General features: G+C 47.2%; 1 protein-coding gene across 2 annotated transcripts in view; it reads right to left on the reverse strand.

The window, feature by feature from the left end:
- Positions 1 to 19989, reverse strand: part of LOC144732959 (chitin synthase chs-2-like) — a 35054-nt gene extending 15065 nt beyond the window's left edge. For both annotated transcript variants that reach the window (XM_078614624.1, XM_078614623.1), the window contains exons 1-10: positions 19450 to 19989; positions 16471 to 16603; positions 15182 to 15370; positions 12456 to 13525; positions 11657 to 11752; positions 10032 to 10457; positions 8541 to 8703; positions 7245 to 7331; positions 5313 to 5454; positions 415 to 615 (exon numbers count right to left, since the gene is read on the reverse strand). In XM_078614624.1, the coding sequence (XP_078470750.1) occupies positions 415 to 615; positions 5313 to 5454; positions 7245 to 7331; positions 8541 to 8703; positions 10032 to 10457; positions 11657 to 11752; positions 12456 to 13525; positions 15182 to 15370; positions 16471 to 16603; positions 19450 to 19610 (2668 nt within the window). In that variant the 5' untranslated portion in view covers positions 19611 to 19989. The remainder of the gene's footprint in view (positions 1 to 414; positions 616 to 5312; positions 5455 to 7244; positions 7332 to 8540; positions 8704 to 10031; positions 10458 to 11656; positions 11753 to 12455; positions 13526 to 15181; positions 15371 to 16470; positions 16604 to 19449) is intronic.
- Between the last annotated feature and the right edge of the window lie 8008 nt (positions 19990 to 27997).

Here is a 27997-nt window from a genome sequence, read left to right on the forward strand (position 1 = left end):
TCCACTATATATATAAAATAATACTAAACTATTTTTGTTTATTTTACCAGGTAAGGCCCAATTGTACCATGTAGCTCTTATTCAGAAGCGACCTGGCCACAGATGAAAGGTCATCGAAGTGCCTTATCATGTGGAAATTAATAGCAGCCAAAGGTTCTAAGCACGTGATGTTGCATATAAATGAGGAGGGAAAAACTAGAGGACCTGAAGAAAGTCTACGCAACCACAGGGAGAGAGAGAGACATGCAAATTCACGCGTCAGGTTCGGGATGGAACTTACGACCTGCTGTATACCAGGCGAGGGAATTAACATCTCGCCACTGTGACATGTATACATGTTGAACTTAATTCACACCACAAGTAGCCAACCGTTCTGATCAAAGGTGCGAGATCCAAACACACGTCGACGCTTACCCTGGTCATACTGGATGTACTGCAGGGCCTCGGTGGCCACCGTGGTGTAGGTCTTGAGGACGTTGTCGTCCATGATGGCCTTGGCTCGGAAGAGGCTGAAGCAGCCAGGGCTGCAGAGAACGCAGCCCAGCACGTGCTCGGCCGTCTTCTGCAGCCAGTGTCCTACCGCGTACTCGAACTTCTGGTACCAGACGAGCGGCCCTGACGGTGTATAAACAATTATGGTTAATTGGCTGAACGCAACTCAAAGTGAAAACACAATGCAGAAGTGCTACGATTCAGGTGTGGCTTTCTTGGCTACATCTATGTTACTCTTTGGTTCTTTCGGTAAAGTCACGTAGAAATAATCCAAGAGTAATTCCTGCAATCACGAAAGCTTCAAATCAAGTTATTACATATATGTTGTACGTATGTTGTATATATGTATGTTGTATGTGGGTTGTATATTATATTGTGTGTTGTAATCATGTTGTATGTACGTTGTATGTATACAGTGAGGGAAAAAAGTATTTGATCCCCTGCTGATTTTGTACGTTTGCCCACTGACAAAGAAATGATCAGTCTATAATTTTAATGGTAGGTTTATTTTAACAGTGAGAGACAGAATAACAACAACAAAATCCAGAAAAACGCATCTTAAAATTTTTATAAATTGATTTGCATTTTAATGAGGGAAATAAATATTTGACCCCCTCTCAATCAGAAAGATTTCTGGCTCCCAGGTGTATTTTATACAGGTAACGAGCCGAGATTAGGAGCACACTCTTAAAGGGAGTGCTCCTAATCTCAGCTTGTTACCTATATAAAAGACACCTGTTCACAGAAGAAATCAATCAATCAGATTCCAAACTCTCCACCATGGCCAAGACCAAAGAGCTCTCCAAGGATGTCAGGGACAAGATTGTAGATCTACACAAGGCTGGAATGGGCTACAAGACCATCGCCAAGCAGCGTGGTGAGAAGGTGACAACAGTTGGTGCGATTATTCGCAAATGGAAGAAACACAAAAGAACTGTCAATCTCCCTCGGCCTGGGGCTCCATGCAAGATCTCACCTCGTGGAGTTGCAATGATCATGAGAACGGTGAGGAATCAGCCCAGAACTACACGGGAGGATATTGTCAATGGTCTCAAGGCAGCTGGGACCATAGTCACCAAGAAAATAGTTGGTAGCAAACTACGCCGTGGACTGAAATCCTGCAGCGCCCGCAAGGTCCCCCTTCTCAAGAAAGCACATATACATGCCCATCTGAAGTTTGCCAATGAACATCTGAATGATTCAGAGGACAACTGGGTGAAAGTGTTGTTGTCAGATGAGACCAAAATGGAGCTCTTTGGCATCAACTCAACTCGCCTTGTTTGGAGGAGGAGGAATGCTGCCTATGACCCCAAGAACACCATCCCCACCGTCAAACATGGAGGTGGAAACATTATGCTTTGGGGGTGTTTTTCTGCTAAGGGAACAGGACAACTTCACCGCATCAAAGGGACGATGGACGGGGCCATGTACCGTCAAATCTTGGGTGAGAACCTCCTTCCCTCGGCCAGGGCATTGAAAATGGGTCGTGGATGGGTATTCCAGCATGACAATGACCCAAAACACACGGCCAAGGCAACAAAGGAGTGGCTCAAGAAGAAGCACATTAAGGTCCTGGAGTGGCCTAGCCAGTCTCCAGACCTTAATCCCATAGAAAATCTGTGGAGGGAGCTGAAGGTTCGAGTTGCCAAACGTCAGCCTCGAAACCTTAATGACTTGGAGAAGATCTGCAAAGAGGAGTGGGACAAAATCCCTCCTGAGATGTGTGCAAACCTGGTGGCCAAATACAAGAAACGTCTGACCTCTGTGATTGCCAACAAGGGTCAAATACGTATTTCCCTCATTAAAATGCAAATCAATTTATAACATTTTTGACATGCGTTTTTCTGGATTGTGTTGTTGTTATTCTGTCTCTCACTGTTCAAATAAACCTACCATTAAAATTATAGACTGATCATTTCTTTGTCAGTGGGCAAACGTACAAAATCAGCAGGGGATCAAATTATTTTTTCCCTCACTGTATATGTTGAAAAAAGGACTGTGGGTTTTGCATTTTTAAAATAAGTTTTTTTTGTAAACATGGAGAGCGATGTGAGAACTTTGAATTCCGAGATTGGGAGGAAATGTAATTGCTGACTACGGGGGATCAAAGGTGGGTCAATAGGAGTGGTAGGGATGTACAGGAGGAGGTAGAGGGAATAGGCAGTGGGGCAATAGAGGGGAGGATCGGAGGGAGTGGTTGGATGAAGAGTAGACGGCTAGAAGGTATGGAAGGGCATGCTGGGGAGATGAAAGGAGGGGGTTATGAGAGAGGGCAGGAGGTGAGGAAGAGTAGCAAGCCAGGAAGAGCGATCCGGGAGGTCACGTTGGGAGAGCGGGAGGGCAGGGAGCAGAGGGATGGGTGGCGTAAAAACAAAATACACATGCTCTTTGAATTATTCTCCTCTTATAATTGCTTATTTGTTATTCATTTATTTTAAATTGTGCATTCATAAATAGATGTGATTTTTGCTATGACAATGAGTCAAGGAGTGGCTAAATCTGTGCTCTCCGGTTTCCTGGGTGAAAATATGGGTTTGTGTCCGAGCCCAAGGCCGGTCCCGCCTGGCTCGACCACTCAATAAACGATAGACATTTGAATTGTGCCGTTAAAGCATTGAGATTGGATATCAGTGCGTGCCACGTAGTTTTATTTCGTCACAACTATGGTTGGTGTCAGTTTGCCTGTGATCTGCCTCGGCTCAGCATGGCGCGTGCCAGCTCATGCCAACTGCTAGCTCTCCTGGCAGATTTCACTGACAGCCTCTGTTAATTTGGGCATCTAACCTCTAAGGGAATAGTACAGGTTATGGCCATCTATTTGATTATTATGTTTGTTATCCAGCTGGTCAGGAAGGTTGGACGATTACCAAGGTTGGTGATGTGTTGGATTATTACATCGCAGAGTCGTGAGAGATGGCGACGACTTGGGGAGGCCTTCTTCCCGCAGTGGATTGACCACGGCTGATAATAATGATACAAAATGTTGACTTAAAACTTTCGTGACTGCAGGAATTCATATTATTGGTTCTTTCGGTAAAGTCACGTAAATAGAAAATAAAAATTTTAAATTAAAAAAATTAAAATAAATAGAAAATAATAAAAGCAAAAAACTCTCCTCCTGATGAATACGTAAATGTATTAAAATGTTGAAATGTAACATTTATTTCATTATTTTTATGTTTTATTTTATTTTCTATCTACATGACTTACCGAAAGAACCAAGAATAATAATATTGATTTTATTTTCATTAAATAATTCTCGAGGAGTTGTGCAATTTACTCCGAAGTCTTTGCAATATCTTTGTATTTCATTTGAGTTATGTAAAGTTAAACTTACATTACTAGCGGCGGTGGTTTTTCTCAGACCACTTCATGATATAACAATTCTGTCCCATGTGCACTCGGCACTGCTGTGGTGGATGAGTGTTGATTCAATTACAATACTTTCACCGTGCTTACGTGTGTGTATGTGTATGGGTGTTTGTTCAATTAACTGTCTTTAAACATCCCGAGTAGTTGTGATAGCAAGGGCTTTTTGTTATTCAAAATTAAGGTTTTTGGGTTAGATCATGTAAGTGAAAAAGTGACGTAACCCTCCTCCATCCGACACAGCCAGTAAGGTTTGTCACCTAAGCAAAACGTGCAAATCAGTTACTACTTCAGCACAACGGTTTGTTGGAAAGTAAATCCACAACATTTACAATGTATAATATTTTTGCAAAAGCCTGTGTTAAACTAGCGTTCTGTTAGTCTGCTGAAACAGCGTGCCATCTGGATCATGTGCACTGAGGGTGAATCTTGTGTGAGGATTGCATCAGAGACACCCTAGGCCACTGCAATTTGCATGTTTTGCAATTACTTCAACGAAAACCTGATGGAATTAACGGTTGTGCGTAATCTGATTGGGTTGAATGCCATTTTACCGCAGGACTTTAACAGAGACGAAGGCGTTCAACGGTGCTGAAGTTCATACGCCTAGCAATAAAAAGCCGAGCAATACTACGTGCGGGGCGGGCAGTGAGCGTGGCGAGCATGCGGTTCGCACAGTGAAATTGTGTGGCACGACCAGCAAGTAGGGGGGGGGTATTGATTTCCCCACCCAGAATGCAGAATCACTGTCGCGGGTTTCACATTTCATTAATAAACGCAACACTTTTCAGGATATGTCCCCCCCACTTGCATAACCTGTAAACAATTAAAATCACGCTGTACACATCTGTCATCCACACGCACCCATTCTCAAGCGCTGTCCAGGCTCAGCGCTGCTGAGATCTGGTGACAACCCGCACCAAAGATCCCTTGTGTAGCATTAACAGACTGTTGGAGCAAGTGCTGTTCATGAGAAGCGCCTGTGAAGGCCAGCATGGCATACGAGGGGGCAGGTGGCCAGCACCATGCCCGGCTGCCTTTGTCTCCCCAGCGGTGATATTTACACATCACACCAGATGATAATTTGAGGCTGAGTTGACCTAGGGGAGCCGCTGGACGGGTTCAGATAATCGTCACTGGAGTTGACCTTGAGCTTGAATCGAACTTGGGTTGCTAGGTTCATAGCGGATTGTGCTAACCACTGCACAACCACTCTGCACCACACACACATCCTGCACCAAACGCACATCCTACACAACACACATCCTGCACCAAACGCACCACACACGCATACATCCTGCACCACCAACGCACACACCCTGCACCACACACACACATCTTGCACCACACACATCCTGCACCACACACACACACACACATCCTGCACCACACACACATCCTGCACCACCCACACACATCCTGCACCACACACACCACAGCTGTCTACGCACCCACGCCCGTCGGGTGAATTCTCCCGCAGGCGGCGCCAACGGTGGGGTCCCTCCTGAGTCGGTCGACCAGCATGGAGAGCGCCGAGGGGTAGAAGTCCGTGTCTCCATCCAAGGCCAGCACGTAGGTGTTGCGCTTCCTCCTCTGTAGTGGTGAACGGGGAGTAGTGGCACAGATGCAGATCAGCAACAGCGGTGGCATTACAGCCGCGACCTTGTACAGAGCAAGTAAAGCAACTGTTCATTTAGCTCGTAAACCCCAACACTCCTTCTCCAACCTCCAACAACCAAACCCACAACGTATGTATGCTGTATGTATATTGTATGTATGTATGTTGAACTTCTTTCGCACCGTATGTAGCCAACCATGTTCGTCGGGAAAGGACAACAAACTAAACACAAACCGCATTTCACAGAAATGAGTGTTCAAAATAGTTGATTTTAAAGTGCATAGCTCCAGTGGATTCCTAATAACAACCACGTAGGTGGAGAGAGCGTTGCTATCTGCAGCGCTACAACCTTTGGAAACAGCCTCCCCGAAGTGGTGCGCACACTCGACTCCATCGTCACTTCATTAACAGCGACAACTCAACAGCAACAAAGCGGCTCTTTTCGCTTGCGTACAACAACAACTAACTCCGGTCATCCTCGCAGCAGCGGCTTTGGGCGAGCCATCGAAGAAAGACGGGGACTGCATCTCGCGCTTTCAGATGCACTTCTACGGTCGTCTGGAACGCTCTTCCTTCCGATATTAGGAAGCAACTGGAGGTTTGCACTTTTAAATCATCAATTAGATTGAAATCTACATTCTCTAGAACTGCTTTTTGTGTTTGGTTTGTTGTCCTGCCCCCGCACCTCCGATTACTACGGTTGGCTATGTACGGTGTGAAAGAAGTTAAACATAAATACAACAAAATTTCAGCTGCAAACCTATTTTACACTTAGATTTTAAACAACTGAATAAGTGTATATATTTTTTTTCTTATTGTATAGAAAGTTACTGACAGAAGAGGGGAACTGTGCGTGTTAGACCCTCTATCTGGCACCAGAGTATGTGTGGCATGGAAGGGGGTCCTACGGGGCATGCTTCTGGTGACTGTCAGAGAGAGGGCAGTTGAGGACGTGACAGTCAAGGTGAACCTGAGAGAGCACGTGACCAGGACAGGATATTGAGGGGGGCCAAAAGGTGGCAAGAGGGAGAAGTGATATATGGACCAGAACCTTCTGGTAATTTCCAGAAGGGGTCGTGGCCAAGGGCAGAGCCAGGCGATGTTCAGGGGCATAAAAGGGAGGTCCCGAGAGCCGATCCGGGCTGTCTGTTGGAATGGAACCCGTCGGTGCTACGCTTCTTCGATCCTCGGTCCTCGGTCGTCGGTCTTTACGCTGGCATCGTGGGTCAGGCAGTGTGTTACTGACTGACCCGGTTATGTAGTTACCCCGTTGTGGTCTAGTTAACCTGCTGTATGTTTAAGTAGTTACCCTGGTCGGGTGTGAGAATAAACTTGTTGCCTCCAAGTTCAAGTGTGTGCCTCCGTGGAGCCCACTGCACTATTTTGAGTATCAACGTGATGATGGCGCGTTGAGTGACACATTGTGCCAGAAAGGCAACCAAAGATAGACTTCTAAATGTGCCGTAAAGTGTGAGTTCTCACACTCTACCCCACTGCACGCGAACTGCCCATCCACGGAATGTGCAGGGCCTACCCATTTATACTGCTAAGTGGAAGTGGAAAGTTGCCTCCCCTAGGTAGATTTAGCCTTAGATGAGTAAACATTAGCACTGGCAAGACAAAGGCGGATGGGCGTGGTGTTGGACACACGACCCGCTCGCGTGCCATCCCACCCTTAACAGGTGCTCGCTAAATGCACTTGCCTCAACAGTCTGTTAACGGATATATGAGGCATCGTTGTCTCTGAAGTTTACAAGACCCTTACCTCCACCCATTCCTCTTGTTCATCTGTATTAACTTCGTGGATCTTGCGGTAGATCTTCCAGCCAAGGAGGTAGTACAAGTACATCACCTATACAGAACACGTCAAGGGCTTTAATAACAACAATCATCATCATCAGCAGCAGCAGCAGCCGTGATCGATCAACGACTGGATTAAGACCTACCCAAGTAGTCGCGATGTTTCCCGGGATCCTGAGTCGTTATCCACCAAGCACCTCGATTACCAACTGATTCCATCGCTCCATCTCCAGGGCGGTCTACCCTCCGGGGTACTTTCCATTCTTTGGCTGCCGCTCCGTTATTATTCTCGACCCAATGGCCATGACGGCGCGTGCTGCCCAAGTGTAACTCAACAGCACCACCAACCTCCCCCCCCCCCAATCGTGGACAGAAGGCAATAGAACAACACGCAAAAGAGTATCGGCGTGAGATTGCTGTGATACATCGATAACAACCCTGGTGCAGTCATCACCATCATCATAGCACTCAACACCAAATCAATCGAGTCGGGGAACACTCGGTCACGGACAACACTGCTGTGCTCAACTCGTTTACAGCACTTGCCCCAAAAAACCTGCTGAGGCTATACAGGGTATATTTGTCTCTATGATGTGCACTGATTCGCACGTGAAACGAATTGTGAATCATCACGTGATTTAATTCCAATATTAGGGCATGACTCTCGAGGTAACATACAGATGGCTTCAATAGACGTGAGCTATTGCATTCCCCTTCGTACGGCTGATGCTGATGTCGACTCGAACAGCGAGAGTTGTAACTTTACATTGAGGTGGTTGACGAGCCAGATGATTGCGTCAGGTATAGCGAAGTGGCGAATCATCGCTGCTGTGATGATGCCTCACCCTTCGTTCGTGTTGGGAATCGGGCGTTGAGTTGTTGTGTGTTCCATCACTCTGTTCCAGGTGGTGACCACTGTCGATATTAGGAATGCACTGAAGCTATCCAGTTTGAAATCTAGATTTGGATACTAATTTATTTAGAACTGCTTTTTGTGTTTATTTTTTTGTATCCTTCTCTCCACCTCCGATTACCACGGTTGGTGAAGTACAGTGCAAAAGAAGTTCCACATACATACGTATCATCGCCGGACGCTGACCGGAGATATTTAATTTTCCAATTGTGTATAATCGTCATCGTCATGAAAAGCACATCGGCTGTTGCTGTTGCTACTATACTCTGTGTGTGGATGTGGTTGTAGGGTTTGTGGCCCAATGAGCTTTGGGGCAGAAGATCTGAAGCCCAGGGATGCAGCACATACCTGGGACCAGCGCTTGCGGTGGCGGATCATCTCCTTGTCCTTGAGGTGCACATACAGCGAGTTGCCGTGCGGGAGTTTGTAGGAGAGTCGCGCTCCGTACGGCGTCTGAGTCCTCTCCATTGAGGGCGCCTCTTGTGGATTGTTCGAGTTTTTTTCAAAAAACCTTCACATCAGCAGCAACAGCGCAAGCGACAGAAAAGACACGCCCCAATTACTATGTTGCATTGCTGCTGCTGCTACTGTTGTCATATCTGGCATGAAGTCCCCAGTTGCCACCTCACTGCTGCACTCGAATTTTTTTTTATAATTTAGATTTTTTTTCTGCTATAAATTTCCACGTGAAAAGCCACTTCGTTGCGCTATCAGTTGTGGCCAGTGTGCTTCTGAAAAAAAGCTAATACCTCAGTGGGTCTTACCTGGTAAAAAAGATGTTTTTTTAGTTTTATTTGTGTTTTTGTGATCTGCTAACCTGTCTTATACTTTGCACTCCTGTCGTGGTTTGTATTTTGTTGAGGTAACGGTCTGACCCGCCCCTGCTGGACATCTGTGAAATCGAGCTTTGAAGCTCATCGAATTCCTCCTGCAGTATAAATACATATTCTGATTCTGAATTGAGTAAAGCAGCAGCTGTCGTCGGTGACCGATGATCCAGCACTCAAAGATTATCTCCCATTTGCTCGCTCACCGCCGATCAGTCGCCTCCATATCTCACTTCTATCGCTACTACTTCTATAACCATTGTTACTGTTCACACGAACTTCGCTGCTCGATTCGTGCACCCACGTCGAGGTCGAGGTCGCCCGGACTGAGTCGTCTCGTTGCCTAAATTCTTACCAACGCACGAACAAAAGACAAAAATCCCCCCGTATAGCCTTCAACAGACTGTTTGGGCAAGGGCTGTTAGCCAGTATCACCCATGAAGGCCGGCCCGGCACACGAGGGGGTGGGTGACCAGCACTACGCCCGTCTGCTTTTTTCTCCCCAGTGCTGCACCGTTTTGTGTAAATTATGTTCAGTGCCTAAGGCGCTCTATAGCAAGGTTGGCTACGTATGGTGCGAAAAAAGTTCAACAATTGAGGCTTCCTGTTCAATTCAACACGGCGTGAATGCTCATCTATCACACCGCCCACCACAGTGTCTCTGTTTGCCAGCCAATTGTCAGTTTTTGCACCTTCGGATTTGCACTCAACAACGGTGACGGTGACGCAAGGAAGGCCTCGCTAGGCCTGCGATCCGCACTCACGACGTTCATCTGCGTGACCATCAGCAATCATCGTCATCGTTCACCGTGATCTATTCACTTCTGAACGAAGGCATTGGCGCAACCTGTTGCCATCCTTTTTGTGGTCTCTCGCACCACGAGCTGAGCTTAACCGCCCCGTGTCGTCCCTTGCTTCGTTATGACAAGGCCCGTGCCTCTATCCATCCATCCCTCACTCCCTCCACCCACGCAGCTCATTGCTACCACAAAATAACATCCGGTGCACTGACCGGCACACTTCGGCGATGACGTCCGTGAGGCTGGTCACGAACTGGTTGACCACCATGCGATCTCCCTTTCTTTCGAAGGCGTCGTCGAAGTAGATGTGAGCCGAGAAGTCATACAGTTCCCGCTTCACCGTCTTCTCCTCCTTCTTATGATTCTTCTCCTTCTCCCCCTTCTTTTCCTCCTCCTTTTCGTCCTTCTTCTGCTTCTTTTCCTCGTTCTCTTTATTCTTCTTCTCTTCTTTCATTTTTTCCTTCTCCTCCTCCTTCCCATCCTGCTCCTCCTTCCCCTGTTCTTTCTCCTTCTTATTCTCTTTCTTCTCCGTCTTCTTTTCCTCCTTATTTTTCATCTTCTCCTCCTTTTTCTCATTCTTTTTCTTCCCTCCGCCACGGGAACCGACGTTGAGATCCTTCGGCTGACTCCTGTCCAGCCTGGCAGCGGCAAGGGGAGAGGGTGGTTATTGTTATTTCGCCACACGCTCCCCATCGAGTCAAGGTCATGGTACAGCATCGCTCTCCTCTGCAATCGAGCGCTCTCCCAAGGTCTCCAGCCGAAACGTTTCCTCCACCTTTCTCATCCCACTGATCACAGCAAACTTCCACCGTATCCTACTGAGTTCAACTCACAATGACCTATACCCATAGCCGGCACCGGCTTCTGGATGAGTGCGTTTCTCTGTAGCTGCACCAGTCAGCAGCCGTCTGGAACTCTCTCTGTATCTCCCACTGCTGCACACGCAGCAGCAACCAAGAAGCAGACTCTAACCCATCCAGGTTCTCACCGATCCAGGCTTTCACCTATCCAGGCTCTCACCTGTCCATAATAATATTGGTTGCGGGAGCCTAGACGTGTTAAATAAAGAGAAGTCTCCAGCTTGCACTATTCACAAACATCGCTCAATGGTCACATTCAAAGAACAGTCCCGCGTTAAACACGATCAGCTGATTATCTGCGACGGTCGAAGGAGGGCAAATGTTCTCGAGGTTAGGAACGCCCTGCTCCATGTGAAGATGTCATATTTATGAGCATCCAAAGAAAATTGAAAATACACCGCCCACAAATACTGCACTGCGTGTGGGTGGTTAAATATCCAAGGTCGAAACATGACGGTCGGATATGCAACATGGTAATATGGTATTGCTGTAGTGTCCTAATACGAGCCACAGTAATGTGGTTCAATTTTGTTTAACATTTTTTCATCGGCATAGGCATTGCTGCATATATCATAATCTATTTTTTCAGGACACTTTAAACGTGCAGTTTAGATTTATATCCTCAAATCTCGTTGAGCTGAAGGGAGGGACGCGGTAGCGTGGTAGCCTGACTGGTGTGGTGCCCTGCAGAAATGAATGTACGTATGTGTGGTGGACTTCTTTCACACCAGGGGAAGGACAACAATTTCAACACAAAAATACATTCTGAAGAAATGAGTTGTCAATATAGATTATTTAAAAGTGCATAGCTCCAGTTGCTTCCTAATATCGGAAGGAAGAGTGTTCCATACGGCCACAGAAGGGCATTTTAAAGTGCGCGATGACGTGACCACACCCAATCTGCACATTCGCGAAGAACCACGTTGGTCCTTGGGATCCGGCCGCTTGATGGAATTGGGCGATAGGGAATATACCACCTCAGGATGGACGAGATGATCTTCGTCATCTCCTCCTTGGTCTCGTGCCACATGGTTGCGCACAGGTAGATCTTCACCCTCTCTTGCTTTTGGCTGCTAGAGGATACAATGAGAACATGACATCGTGTTCAGATTGAGAGAGGAAATCGCAGAGCGCGGTTCTCTGTTTTATGCATTGGGCATATTGGGGAGTGGACATATTTCAGTCTGTAGAACCGAAGGGCGAACGTCACAAATTGTCATCATTATGAAATAAATACAGAAAAAAAAAATCCTGCTTTGATTAAATGATCATACTTAACCTCTGACACCCAAAACACGAAACATAGACAAAGGCATCGACAAGACTAACACAAACTAAAAACAAAGATCGCCCAAAGTTCCCTGACTGTTGGGGCAATGGCTGTTAGCAACTAGAACCGATGAAGCCAGAAACGGGACTTGAGGGAGTTTATGGCCAGTCACACAAACACACACCTCGTCACACATACACCTCGTCACGTAAATACAGCAATAAAGTTCCCCTGTATCGCCTGAACAAACTGTTGGGGCACGTGCTGATAGCGAGCACCAATGAAGGCTGGCACTGCACACAAGCGGGTGGGTGGCCAACACCACGCCCGGCCGTCTTTGTCTCCCCAGTGGTGCTGTTTACACACCATACCAGTTACTAATTTGAGCAAGGGGAGGCCATGACCTACTCACAGAAACACTTAGTCACACACACACACACTAATAGTCACACACTAATAGTCACAAACGCAAGTACAATTCACTGCACCAACACCAACACACCGACCTCCTCTCCTCCAGCACCACCTCCTCCTCCTGCTGCTGTCGACGGTTGAGCAGCAGCCCCGCGACGAGACACGCGGGCTGCGGGGTGCGGCGCACGAAGAGCTCGCGTGTGCGCTCCATGCGCGTCGCGCCATCCGGGCGCAACGCGGGCGCCGCCGCCAGCAGCAGCGCCGCGAACCACAGCACCCCGGCGCCGAACGTGGCCACGGCGTCCACCGCGGTGTCTTCGCCGGCACCCACGAACGAGCAGACGGCGGCGGCCGTGCGGTCATAGAAGAGTGAGGCGGCTGCGGGCGTCGTCCGCTCGGAGCCGTTCCACCGTCGGACCGACTCGCAGTCGTAGCGAGAGTCACCCGAGACATAGAGCGCGAGGTGGAGTGCGAAGACGACCGCTAGGGCGGCGGGCGTGGCGAGGCAGAGCGGTGCGGCAAAGCAGCTCCTTTGCTGGCGGATCTTGCAGGCGGCGTTCGCGAGCCACTTGCAGAGGATGGAGGCGCCTGCCTGCACGCCCAACAGAGCCAGGGCGAGCGCCACGCTCTCACGGTGTTCCGCGATGCTGTTGACAGCGCTGAAGCTCCTCCACTCGCCCTCGACGCCCGCGTCCAGCAGCACGACCGCCACGATGATGAGCGTGCGCACGAGCGAGCCGTAGAACTCGGCGAGGTTCCGCGATTCGCCGACGGCGTCGCGGAATCCCCGGAGCCAGCCGGCGGGCAGGAAGTTCTCCCACCACGACAGGGACACGAGCAGCAGGCTCAGCAGCAGCAGCGCCAGGTGCGTGAACCTTCCCGCCTCCGTGGAGCCGTCGTCAGGCGCCACCAACGCCGCTTTGGCAACAGACAGCGCTAATGCGACGAGACAGCAACAGAGGGAGGCCAGGCTCAAGAGCTTGGACGTCCGGGGCGGCTTCCTGCCTCGCGTCCACCTGCCGGCGAACTGCAGTGCGCTCGGCACCAGGGTGACACCGTTGAGGAGGATGATGCTGCTGAGAAGGTTCGCCGACTCTGCCGGGAGGACGACGATGGCCATGAGCGCTGAGCCAAGGCCGATGAAGCCTTCCAGCAGGCAGTTCTGGGTGACGCCAAAACAAACGCAAGGACATTGAGACATAGAGAGATTGAGGATTGTTGGAATGGTGAAACACGCGCCAAACAAACACAGAGGTTAGCGTGGTTTGTTTTTTTATGGCCTTTTTGTCGTCTTTGTACAAAACAGGTGACAACTGCGCTGTTCAACGTTGGCGAGGCATGGGAAAAATAACTGATGGAGCAGCGTGGATTAACGACAACAAAACTCAACACATTGGTCAACAAGACCTCCTGAAAAGGAATGCATGCATACAGGCCACACCGAGTTTGTTATTGACGAATGTTTTGAGATTGTTGTTATTGTTGTTAATTGGCCTGAGCACGACTGCCAACGCAGCTGCAGCATCGCCAACATACTCTTTCCAAATTTTATTTGCCCAGCAATGGATTGTCAAATGACTCCGTGAATGATATTCATTGTTTCATTTTGTTAATGATATAGACGCGGTGCTGCTGCGAGGTAATGGTCAGCACAGTCGACGTGAAATTCCTCAGGCCGCCGGGTCTATTTCCCAGTGCGGCAGCTGAAACAAACGGGCGAGTTTGTGACCTCTCCTCGCTCTGTTCACCCAGAGCCAAGGGGGTGCGGGGGGGGGGGTCTAGCGTGATGAGTCCACGGGCAGAATCATAATTTGCATTTATACTGGAGGAATGCGATGAGCTATACAACTCTTTTTCTTAGATGTCCAGTCGAGGTGGGTCAGATAGTTACAACAGAAAAGAATACAAAAACACGTTGTAAGTGCAAATATGGGAAAGATAAGCAAATCACTTATAAAAAAAAAAAAACTATTTTATTATTATTTTATTATTTTTATTACACGCTTTTATTTAACTCCGTCTGTTGTCGTATCCTCAAAAAATCTTATAACTCAAATTTTACCCACTTCCGAACGTGCTATCGACTGCAAACTTGGTATACTTACGTCATACTGATGACAATACTATATTATATCACTTTACCGAAAGAACCAAGAAGATGAATCCCTGCAGTCACGAAAGCTTTAAATCGCTTTAATAATATTAAATTAATATCTAAGGACTTTATAGCAGTAACTGCACGCATTGGGGTGGGGGGGGGAGAGGACATCACACTGTGAAGAGAAATCGGCAGCGTGATGTGTATATTTATTCCATGTTAAAGGCGCAAAACAAAATGTCCTCCGTGAGCTGGAGCGAACGCGCATCACTTGGCAGGGTCCGCCCCCCCCCCCCACGCAATTGGCGTCAGTTGGTACGGTCGAGCTCGTGCAATAAGTAAATAATTAAAATAAGAATGGCACTAAATCGCTAATTACAGTAATTTAAAGTTGACGGACGGAAAAACAGAATACAGTAGCCTATTCCCACCGCGGGGCTTGGGGCGTGCCACCCGGCAATTTGTTTCCTACGAAAACCCCACCATCCGAGAGCCAAATCCCCCGCAAGCGCAAGCACGCGCGGTGACTTTTATATATAAGAGAAGAAGAAGAAGAGAAGATTAGACATGGGCTCGCAGCGTGTAAAAGTAGGGCAACACACTCATTAGAAGGGACTCTCTTAGAGTCACTCTCCCTATGCTGGAGGCGTTGACAGAGCAACTTCAAGACTGCACCTTTGCCTTGACCTCTGTACGTCTCTGTCTCTCTCTGAATCTTACCAGAGCGATCATCTTCCGATTGGAGGCATCGGAGTTCTTGAAGGCGAGCCGGAGGCTGCAGCGGATGGAGCTGAAGATGTTGGGGATGACGAGAACGAAGGCGAGAACCCAGGAATAGAACTGGTTCTGGTCGAGCTCGCCGGCCTGCCTGGCGACCCTCTTCATCTCGGCCAAGTACACCAGGCTCAGCTGCGTTCCACCACATTGTGCACGCGAGACAGAAAAAAGCGTCACGACACTCTGCGCATCCTATCCATGTAGGGAGTCCTCGTTGAACGAGCGGTGTTCACTCCCCACGTCTTCCGCTTTCACGCAATTTTTACTTCATGGAACGTTTTTCGTTAAGCGCACACCGCGCACCTGCTATGACGCGAGTCTAGCACGTGACAGACTTCTAGCTATAACGCGAATCTAGCGTGTGGCACACTGCTCGCTATAAATGTGCAGTTAACCCTCCTCAGATTTCTGGCAACTGCCTGATGATGATGGCTGTGACACCCAGCGAGACGTCCATACCCAGTTGGTGAATGCGTGTAAATCACTCTCTAACAACAACAACCACACCAATGGTGCTCAATGTTAATCAATAAAGCAATGCTCCTGCTGCTGCTGAAGCAGTAATACACATTGGAAGGCATTGCTGTCAGCAGTTATGGTGAGGGCAGTGTAAAGCATTTCATGGCATGACAAAAAAATAAATATGCTTACAGAATACAATAAAACCCACAGACCGAGACGTCCCACAGGTTGTCGTCGATGAGACTAAGATTAATAGCAACTGAGATGCCGACTCCATGAACACGATGTGAGGGTTGAGGTGGCGAGATGTTATCTCGCTCGCCTGGTACACAAAAGCTCGTGGTTTCGATCCCGTCCCTGACGATGCCTATTTTATGTTTAGAGTCTGCGTGGTCTCTCTCTCCCCGTGGTCGTGTGGATTTTTCTCTGGGTCCCCCGATTTTTCTCTCCACATTTAGAATCAACATCACGCGTTCAGAGTATTTGACTGTTATACATTTTCAAGTCATGATAATACATCACTAAGTTGAGCTATCATTTGTGGCCAGGTCGCTTATGATATTTATTTTTCTATGTAACTCAGTGGGATTTACCTGGTAAAATAAAAAAATATATGGGTTTTTTTTTTAAATATCGAGGGCATGTGTGTATGTATGTAAGTAGCCAACCGTGCTAATCGGAGGTGTGGGAAACGAATCTGGAGATGGTGCAGCTGTGAGGTGAGGCTGGGGAGAGAGGTGAGGGAGTTCCTCCTCCTCCTTTCTCCTCACCTTGCTGAGCACCGCCGTTCCGAACACGGCAAGGAAGAGCAGCGTCAGGAGGATAAACCTGAGGACCCGAAGACCCCGAGTCGAGGACTCCTCCTCATCGATGTCTGGGCGAATGTTGAACCTGTCCCAGGATCTAAGGTGGAAACAGACGCTCGATCTTAATTTGGAGCTTTCGTGACTGCAGGAATTATTCTTTGGTTCTTTCGGTTAAGTCGAGTCACAGTGAATGTTGTGTTGCGAAATTGCTCTCGGACATCAGCTGCTGCTGTTGCTGAAGCTGCAGTAATGCATGGAACTTTTGTTCACGTAACAACTTTATTAATCAGTTGCGTTAGGTGAAGGAAGCTTTGCGACACGACATTTTACACATGCGATTTGACCCGAAAATCTATTACGAAGCACGGTAAGTGGTCGCAAAGGTCTACACGTGCTAGATTCAGTCAAATAACTTCTGAGCTTTTATCGACGACATTCGTTGCCAATAGGAAGAAGACGTTGACAAAGCAAATGGAGAGGAGGTCAAAAATACAACCCTCTGATAACTACGCAAAGAAGACTGGATCGGTGGACGCTGGGCATTGTACAAAGAGGCAAGGAAAGGAAGACCATGCGTGACCATTCTGGTCAGCGTGGGCCTGGGAATATGCCACTTTGTGACCGATGCTCACCCATGCCGAGAAGGAATTAGACATCTCCTGTCGCCGAGTCCGGAGCGATGGCAACCTCTGCGACATTGATCCCAGACGACGGTGGATCAAGCAGCTTGAGCGACGCATTCTGGGGCATTGCGTCGTTTTGCCAGAAACTGGTTGGCTATCAATGCTCAATATAAGAGGGTCGGTTTTTGTTACGTAATTGTTTTTAAAAATGAATTTTAGTTCATCGCCTACGATCGAATCACCCTGATCCTGAAAGCTAAGCATGTTTCAACCTGTATGCTGGTGCTGCTGAGGTCACCAGGTTCACAGGGCAGTTGGCTGACCACTGGGGCAGCGATTCGTCTCACCCACGCAGTAACTCCGTTTTATGTTTTGACGAAAACTTACCAGTATCTCCAATGCCACCATTTATGGGTTATACAAAAAAATCGTCAAAATGTTATTTGAGTGTATTGCCGTTGCGGTTTCATTTGAATCTCGCCCCTCATCGGAGGCTCATCGACGCAAACAATGAAATTAATCGAGGGATGCTGCAGTCATTGCGATTCTCCCGTTGCGGCAGCGGAACACCAACATCTTTTTTTACAAAGTATTTATTCCCCCTCCTGGCCTCTGTCCTACCAGCAGTTCAAGTTGATCGACTGGTCGCATGTGATGGGTTAGGACAGGACATCAGGTAGGCTGGTGTCGAAGAGTGGGCCGCATACAACCCTAGCGAGAGCCCATAGGGCTCCCCGTGGTGAAGGGAGGCCCTGCCACCAGCAACACCACGGTGGCGAGATGTTATCTCCCTCGCCTAGTATGTAGGAGGTCGTTTATTCGATCTCGACCCTGACGACTATTGTATATTTGGAGTTTGCATGTCCTCTCTCGCTGTCTCCCCGTGGTCGCATCGATTTTTCTGCGGGTCCTCCGAGTTTTTCCTCCACATTTAGAATATAAATCACGCGTTTAGAGTATTTGGCTGCTATAAATGCCCACATGATGAGCCATTTTTTCAGCTATCATTTGTGGCCAGGTCGCTTGTGAAAAATATCTATACAGCACAGTGGGCCTTACTTGGTAAAATAAATAGTTTATAGTTGATTCATTGGTTTTAATCAGCTGAATTAGTATTCTTCACTTAACATACCTGGCAGTATGGTTCACGTGTAGGCCAGTAATCGGTCGTGGAAATATATTCGCGTCCTTGTCAAAAACGCCGACTAAGACAACGTTAAATTGTGAGCCCGTGATTTCGGGACCTAAATATACAAGGCGCTAAATACTAAGACACATATATAATACCCTTTGGTTCTTTCACTTACGTGCCTTTTACTTACGTGACTTTACCGAAAAAAAAGTCACATACGTGACTTTACCGAAAGAACCAAAGAGTATGGATTCCTGCAGTCACGAAAGCTTCAAAACACATATATAATACATATATGTATGTTTGTTGAACTTCTTTCGCATGGTACAGATCCATCAGTGCTAATTGGAGGCACGAAAATATATACATATATGTATATATGTCTAAATAAATATACAGGATATGAATACGGTTCCGAGTCACATGTGCATGAATGGAGAGATGCGCGATTGGAATTTCATCGAGAGACCAAAACAAAAAAACCGAGCACGCGGATCAGAGAATGCACGCACGAGTTCAAGTCACACATTTCACAGCGTGAGTTAACCACCGTCGCTCTCTGACACGTCGAATCGTGCGTCAGTGGTGCGCGTGTGGGGAGTGCATCGTCGCGAATCGGTGATGGTGGCCGACGGTCAAAATAATAATCACGGACTGACGAAGCAAAGGAAGGAACGCGAGGATGTCCGTCTGGGAGACGTAGCAATGAAATGTTCTCGCCGACGGGCGAGAACATTCCACAAAGCACCGTGAGAGATGACACCGACTTGAGGCGGTATTTATCCAGCAGTGGATGGATCATGGCCGATGCTCACGATAATTGATGGCGGTGGTGGTTGTGGTGGTTGTGGTGTAGGGAGTGGTAGACGATTATCTGTATCAGTCCTAGGGCTCCCCTAGGTCGACTCAACCTCAAATGAGTCCATGTTTGTAAACATCACAACTAGAAAGACAAAAGCGGGCGAGCGTGGAGCTGGCCACCTGATGTATCGCTCCAATCTTCAAAGGTGCGCATTAACAGTACTTGGGCCAACAGTCTGTTAAAGCTATGAGGGGGATCTTTTTATTTTTGTGGTGGTTATGGTGGTAGTGTTGTTGGTACTGTGTTGTTGGTAGTGGTGTTGTGGTGGTGGTTATGGTGCTGTTGTTGGTTGTGGTGATTGTGGTGGTGGTGAAACGTTAACTTACTTCTCGCATTGGGTTTGGGGCTCTACTTCTTCTGATTGTGCTTTCCTCTGCACGTCCCTGCGTTCATCCGCACAAGGGCACTCGCATTTCCATTCAACAGCTCCCGCCTCTCCTTTCTCTGGCGGCTTTGAGGACTCCGGTGATGCTTGAGGCTTCGGCATCGCCCGACTATGCGTTTGGGAGCTCAGATGTCGGCGGTGGTAAAGAGTCTCCCTCTAGGGTCTCCCTTCAATAAGCATTAAACCCCTACCTGTCCGCGATGAGCTGTGGCGTGGTTAATGGACATAACTCATCCGTAGAGCTAAACTGAGAGTCGTTATGGCAATCAGCCCGATAGTTTTATCTTTGAGATGCGATTGCGTTGATATGCTACCCTCTTACAACGTGTATTATAATTGTCACACGAACTAGAGATAATAATTATTATAAAATTGGCAAGATTAGACTCCAATGGTGAGGAAAGAAAACATCTGACTCTGAATGCAGATACTTAAACTGTCTACAGACTTCTAAAGAAGCATCAGCACTGAGCACTCTAGGGAGCGGGGTACTAGTCTAAGATAGCGTGTTAGCACCACTGATTATATATATGTCGAGAGGGAGCGATGCCCCCGGGTTCAGTTTTACACCCTAATTTGCAAGTGGTCAATGACAGAGCTGAGGGAGGCAAAGACTTGCGGAGCCATGGGCCATACATTTACAACGAGGAAGCTGATATTATCTGCGGCTTAACGTTCACAGCTGCGATGTCGTGAGTTTATATTCAAGGCAGCGTGAGGCCGTCATCTTCATTGTCATCATTGTTTGTCATGGACCACATCAACCACGTCATCATCATTAACATTGAGTCATCAAACATCAACAACAGCGCCATCGCCATCATTAATTGCATTACCACCATTGCCATCATCATCATAATCATGAACATTAGCATCATTCATCAACATCACCCACCAGCATAGTTACCACCACATTCATCATCGATTGCATCCGCAAATACAAATATATCCAAACCATTCTCAATCTACCAATAGATGATGGAAGCTCGACACCACGTTGGTTGTGGGAGCTGTTTCGATCATACTTGACCACCATGCTGGGTCAGTGTTCGTGACGAGTAGGGTAGAGGGGTGGGGGCGGTTGCACAGCAGTTAGCGCGTTGCGCTACGAACCCAAATACCCGAGTTCGATTTCCGCTCACGGCCAACATCAGCGGCGCCTATCTGAACCGGTCCTGGGCCTCCTCTTGGTCGACAAAGCCTGGTGTGGTGCGTAAAAACATTGCCACTCGGGAGACAAAGGAGGCTGGGCGTGGTGCTTGCCACTCACCCTCTCATGTGCTGTTCTGGCCTTCATAGGTACTCGCTAACAGCACTTGCCCCAACAGTCTGTTCAGGCTATACGGGGTATCTTTGTTTGTTTGTTTGTAAAGGTGGGGAGCGTTGGCGCAGCGGTTAGCCCGTTGTGCTACGAACCCGGCCAACCGAGTTCGATTCCTGCTCACGACCAGCACGAGTGACGATCACCAGAACCGGTTCTGGGCCTCAAATGAGTACCTGGTGCCGTGTGTAGCAAATATCGCCACGAGAGAGACAAATGCGGCCGGACATTGTGCTAGCTACCCACCCTCTCATGTGCCGTGCAAGGCTTCTCAAGTGCTATTCTCTAACAGCAATTACCCCAACAGGTCTATTTAGTCTACACGGGGGGCCTCTATGTTTAGAGGGGTGGGAGGAGGGGCGGCGGGAGGGTGGGAGAATTAGTTCTGAATCCTCTTGCCGTTTCATGTTCACCGTGGTTGGGAATCGTATGTGGGGGGCCGGGGTTCAGAAATAGAATAAGAAGTTGATTAGCCAAGTCAATAACACATTGAACTCTACAGCTAGTTACCAACGGTGACTCGGCCAGCAGACAAACACAGCAGCAAGTGTTACAAATCAATAAGTAAACATAAGGTAACGATGACAATATGATATTACAAACAATGATGTGCATTCACTCCTGTATCGTTGCTCAGTGCGCAATCCACTTGAGCACGGTTCCCTACCGTGCGACCCGTCTACGGATAAGTGGAAACTGCAGAGGAGGCGGTCCCTGCCATAGGAATGTGTAATTTCTACCACTGGTCCAGCATGTATGTTGAACTTCTTTCACATCGTACGTAGCCACCCATGCTAATCGGAGGTGCGGGGGAAGAGCGAACGAACTATACACAAAAAGCAGTTCTAAAGAAGTCAGTTTTCAAACTCTGTGTTTTAAAAGTGCATCGCTCAAGTGGCTTCCGAATATCGGAAAGAAAAGCATGCAGCCAGTGGAGATGGGAAAAGTTTGAGTTTTGTTACGATGGGCCCCACAAGGTATACTCGAGCGAGGCTGCTGGAGTGTAATGGTTCACAGACTGGACTCGTAATCCACAGATCGCCGGGTTCATTCGATCTCCCTGTGCGGCAGTTGATGAACCCGCCCTTGCCTTCTATGCATCAAGCAGTACAATTGTGTGCTGCAGAGTTATGTCGATCGGCAGGTCACGTGTGGTGGGACAAAGTTTGGGTACTCCCCCCACCTCTTCCATGATGCAAGACGTCTGGCCAGTATGGAAGAGTAGGCTCCATATATTACACTGGTCAACACACTTTTTTTGGAATAAGGTATTCCAACGAATGTAATTTTGTGGTGCTGATTCCAAATCTGGCATCAGGTTTTGTCTATTACATCAGGTTTTTGAGATATTAAATATTGCATTTTCAATAAAAACACCAAATTTATGCTCATATACGAATAGCTAAACAGACATCCATACAAGAATAAGATAAGATACAATATACAACAATAATGAAACAAACATTTAATGAGCCGTAGCACAAAGTTGTGAGAGTGACTGCATATAAATGTGAGTGAATTCATATTACCATGTAAGAATTGAATTGTGAAGATAATAAAAATATGTACAAAAAGGTCATTCACAATAGTGATGTTACATTTGCATAAACGACCTCTTCTTTGACGATCTCCGATGTACAGCTTGTGGAATGTCTCTCATCAAGGACCAGCAGTAATCTGCCATCATGTTTAAGTCCCATCGGCCTTGGTAACGTTCTTCCATAACTTTAATGTCTTGATGAAAGCGTTCACCTTGCTCTTCGCTCACGTGACCCATGTTCTCTGGAAACTGGGCCAAGTGACTATGTATGTAGTGAACCTTGATGCTCATTCTACATCCAAGTGCTTGGAAACTCAATAGCAGCTCCTCCACAATATCTCGATAGTTTTCCGCTTTCCTGTTCCCAAGGAAATTCCGCACCACATCAGAGAATGCATTCCAAGCTCTAGCCTCTGCCGCAGTCATTGTTGTAACAAAGTGTGGATCCCTGATGAGTGTTCTTATTTGAGGTCCATCAAATATTCCTTCCTTTTTCTTCTCCGCACTGAGACTTGGAAAGGTTGAACATATATAGCTGAAGCAGTCTCCAGTGTGATCAAGAGCTTTGACGAATTGCTTCATTAACCCAAGTTTTATGTGCAGTGGGGGAAATACAATTTTATTCAACCAGAGGCTCATTCTTGATGTTCTTGTCACCAGGCGTCAAACTGATTTTTGGTGGCCAGTTCTTTCTAACGCAGTGTTCTAATGTAGCCCTACTGTCCCAGTAGCACAAGAAACAAGGGTATTTGGTGTGACCTCCTTGCTGACCCAGCAGAAAATTAACCATTTTCAAATGAACACAAATTAGCCATCCATGAACATGGTATTCCAATCTATCCAGAACAATCTTGATGTTGGCATACTCTACATTCATTTTTACAGAGTGTCCTATTGGGATTGAACCATATGTATTTCTGTTGTGAAGTAACTCACATTTCAAACTCCTTTTACACAGGTAACGAGCTGAGATTAGGAGCACACTCTTAAAGGGAGTGTTCCTAATCTCAGCTTGTTACCTATATAAAAGACACCTGTTCACAGAAGAAATCAATCAATCAGATTCCAAATTCTCAACCATGGCCAAGACCAAAGAGATCTCCAAGGATGTCAGGGACAAGATTGTAGACCTACACAAGGCTGGAATAAGCAGCTTGGTGAAAAGGTGACAACAGTTGCTGCGCTTATTCGCAAATGGAAGAAACACAAAAGAACTGTCAATCTCCCTCGGCCTGGGGCTCCATGCAAGATCTAGCCTCGTGGAGTTGCAATGATCATGAGAACGGTGAGGAATCAGCCCAGAACTACACGGGAGGATCTTGTCAATGATCTCAAGGCGGCTGGGACCATAGTCACCAAGAAAACAGTTGGTAACACACTACGCCGTGAAGGACTGAAATCAGGCAGCGCCCGCAAGGTCCCCTGCTCAAGAAAGCACATATACATGCCCGTCTGAAGTTTGCCATTGAACATCTGAATGATTCAGAGGACAATTGGGTGAAAGTGTTGTGGTCAGATGAGACCAAAATGGAGCTCTTTGGCATCAACTCGCCGTGTTTGGAGGAGGAGGAATGCTGCCTATGACCCCAAGAACACCATTCCCACCGTCAACCATGGAGGTGGAAACATTATGCTTTGGGGGTGTTTTTCTGCTAAAGGGACAGGACAACTTCACTGCATCAAAGGGACGATGGACGGGGCCATGTACCGTCAAATCTTAGGTGAGAACCTCCTTCCCTCAGCCAGGGCATTGAAAATGGGTCGTGGATGGGTATTCCAGCATGACAATGACCCAAAACACACGGCCAAGGCAACAAAGGAGTGGCTCAAGAAGAAGCACATTAAGTTCCTGGAGTGGCCTAGCCAGTCTCCAGACCTTAATCCCATAGAACATCTGTGGAGGGAGCTGAAGGTTCGAGTTGCAAAATGTCAGCCTCAAAACCTTAATGACTTGGAGAAGATCTGCAAAGAGGAGTGGGACAAAATCCCTCCTGAGATCAAATACTTTTTCCCTCACTGTAGCAAAGACGACGCAACGTCTACCAACGTACATAATTATCTCCATAACCTCCTGAAGAACAAGCCCGTTCTGTTCACATTGGCTTCAGTGACAGAATCCAGGCTACACCTTTCAGTCTTCCTTGCACATCGCGCTGAGTAGCAGCAGAGTATAGCCCAACACAGAGGCACGCAACAGAGCCGGTGGTGGCTACTCATGTGGCCTGTCATTCAACTCTATGGAGGCATGGGTTGGTGGATCACACAATTGTCGTGAAACTCCCTTCCAGTGGTCATTGAGCGTTGAGTTCTTCATACCCTGGGTAGCAAGCATTACGGGTTTAGTGGATTTGCTATCATGAGGAATTATCCACGAATCGTCCAGCAGGAACCTTGATTTCTAAAGTGGAGTATCCTGCAGTGCAAGGACATCAACGACTTCTGTCCTCAAAGTCTGTCCTCAAAAACGAGATTGGTCACATTAGGTGCTTGATGTTGTCCTTAACCCACACCTCCGTTTAGCACGGTTGGCTACGGACGGTGCGATGGAAATTCAACATATATACAAGGATATAGAAGTACATCAAGCGTGAGTTTTCTACAGATTATCCTTTGTTCCTCGCATTCATTAAGTGGCTGAAATTTTCTCAGTAAATTGAGAACCGACAGATTGTTGGTCCCGGCTCACTTTATATAAACTAGCAAACTATTTTTTTTAATTCTAAACTATTAAATATGTCCGTTGTACCAGGTAAGGCCCAGAGGGAAAACCGGAGGACCTGGAGAAAAATCCACTTGCCCACAGGGAGAACATGCAAATTCCAAATATACAGGAATCAGGGTCGGGATTTAAACCTACGACCTACTGCATACCATGCGAGGGAGATAACAAATCGCCACTGTGTCGAGATGTCTGTGGTTCCTTGCACCTGTGAGTCTTTCTCTCTTTAGAGGAAGCTATTGGTTTTTTGGCTGACCATCAAATAAAGTAGGTCACTGCATCGCGCCCTTTCAGGTGCGCTTCTGCAGCCGTCTGGAACCCTCTTCCTTCCGATGTTAGGAAGCCACTGGAGCTATGCACTTTTGAATCCTCATCTAGATTGTGTTTAGTCTATACTCTTTGGTTCTTTCGGTAAAGTAACGTAGGTAGAAAAATAAAAGAAAACAACAATAATATATCACGACGTTTCGATTGCAACACAAGCGGTCGTCCTCAGGCGGAAAAATACAATCCAGCAGTGGAACTGCTGAACCAGCGAGAGAGCTGTTACAACAAAAGGTTATTCATGTGGCGATGGGTAAGCAAGCGGGGTCTGAGTCGGAAAATAATTTAATCCCCGGATGCAAGCACGTCAGTTGTGGTAATGGGGGAGATTAGGGAGAGAGAGATTAGGGAAAGATATTAGCATGAAATTAACTTCCGTCGCCGCGTATTGTTGCATATGCTCACCGCAGCAGTGTTAATGGGAGATTAGCACTACGTTAATGGGAGAGATTAGGCACGGAGATTAGGGGGATTAGCAATTTAATGTCATGTCTACGTGTAACACAAGCTGTGGCGCTGCCAACTGTGCTGTGAGGCAAGCGCGTCCACGCAAGAGAATCACCACAACGGTGGTCGCGTCAGTGAGACACAAAGCCCATCACACAGCCAGAACCATCGATACATCGAGGTTAAGGGAGCAGAGGTGGCCATGCTAGTGAAACCCCAGCCAGTTAATGCAGAGGCACCCAACAGGGCAATGCAACTCAAAGAGTAGGAGATAACAGCCAAACGGCAGGGAAGAATGGGAGCACCACAGCAAGTTACGACTTTTCTTGGTTAATAACTTCCTTCCAATGATTTATCAGCTTATACCCATCTTCTCGGTTGAAATTGTCTCTGTGTTTATATATCTGGATGGCTTCATGGACAAATCTTTGATGGTAGCCCGAAGGTTTGCAGAGTACCTTTGTCTCGGAAAAAAACAATATCGTGTGAGCCCACTGCATTATAACAATGATCAGCCATTGCAGAGGTATTGGTTCTGCCATGTTTCAAATCTGCCTTGTGTTCATGAACACGGTCCGGGGCTGGGGTCTCACTAGTATGGCCACTTCTGCTCCCTTAGCCTCGATGTGTCGATGGTTATGGCTGTGTGATGGGCTTTGTGTCTCACTGACGCGACCACCGTTACGGTGGTTCACTTGCGTGGACGCGCTTGCTTCACAGCGCAGTTGGATTCCTGCAGTCACGAAATCTTCAAATCAAGATTGTGTTAAGTCTGTTGTCCTTCTCCCGCACCTCCGATTAGCGCGGTTGGCTATGTACGGTGCAATAAAAATTCAACATGCACACATCGCTAGTATCAAAATACCAGCAGTTTCCTAAAATAGCCTCATGACACTTTGACACTTCCGTGTAATACATGTTACCTGTCACGATGATGCCGTGAGCTCAGTGAATCCCCACATCCAAAAACGACTGTGAGATCAGGAAGTTTATGTGTCGCCATGGTCACCAATGATTGCACAACCAAATATAGCCTTCATGTTGAATTTATTTGAACTCTATGTGGTCGGGTTGGGCAGAGGTCAAAGTGTTGAACTGTGGCATCGTTCAGATCCTGGGTTGAAATCCAAAGAGCCACTTGTGAAGTGTAAGGACTTATAGCCTAGTCGCCAATGACTCTACGAAACAATCGGACCCATTAAGTTAACTTCTCGACTTAATTTTCCCAAATTTCTGTTGTATAGGAATACAAAAAAACAACGTGGTTTGACTGTCATACAAAAGTTACTAACTGTGGCAGAGTATATGGAAATAATTCCCCAAGTGCGTTCACCTTTTGGCGTTCTCTGGTCTAACACTGGTGAAACAATGCCATAAAAAAGGCTCTCTGCTGTAGGCAAATCAGTTTCAAAGTCAATGCATATATTATAAGCAAGTTTGTTTGCATGTTTTGCCACAAGTACGTGTGGTTAATGCAGACTCGGTGCCTTAAAAAGGTGTCTATTTGTGTTTAACATCTTAACACCGCATGATTTATTGCCAGAATGGGTAAAACCTATTCGTATTGTTTCATCAGATTATTTGGTCGTACTTTGTTGGCAGTGGTGCGCAAGCACAAACAACAATAACACACGCTTCCTTAAAATGAAACATATACAATAAATGACGTTTTTAGCCATTTAAGTAGAGTAGATGAGAGTTGCAGTCTGTAGTTTATACACCGTGGGGCCTCGTAAAAATCATCCCACGGCATTGAGCAGGGTTCGTACGTGGTGATGTCATAACACCCCCCCATCCCCCAACCATCCACCAAAACAGAATATGAAGACAAATGTTTTGCTGGTTGGCTGACTGGAGGAAGGGTCACGTCGACAGGACGTGCGGGCTGCTAGTTACATTATATATAGAAAAAAGTGTTTACGATTAATAGTCTTTGCATAAACCACTGAGTGAAGGATTTCTGGCTTCAAATCTATTCAAATGTGAAAGGAAGTCCACACAAATCGTCCTGATCACGGAGTTTGTATTGTTCCCTTCAACACGAACACGACCGCACGTAGGGCAGGGCATCAACACTCGTTAATGACATCCACCCTTTTATTCCCCGGAGCCCCAGCCTGTGTCTCACACCTCTTTAT

Source organism: Lampetra planeri, chromosome 45, assembly GCF_965212315.1.
Source record: "Lampetra planeri chromosome 45, kcLamPlan1.2.h2, whole genome shotgun sequence".
NCBI classification, from domain to species: Eukaryota; Metazoa; Chordata; class Hyperoartia; order Petromyzontiformes; family Petromyzontidae; genus Lampetra; species Lampetra planeri.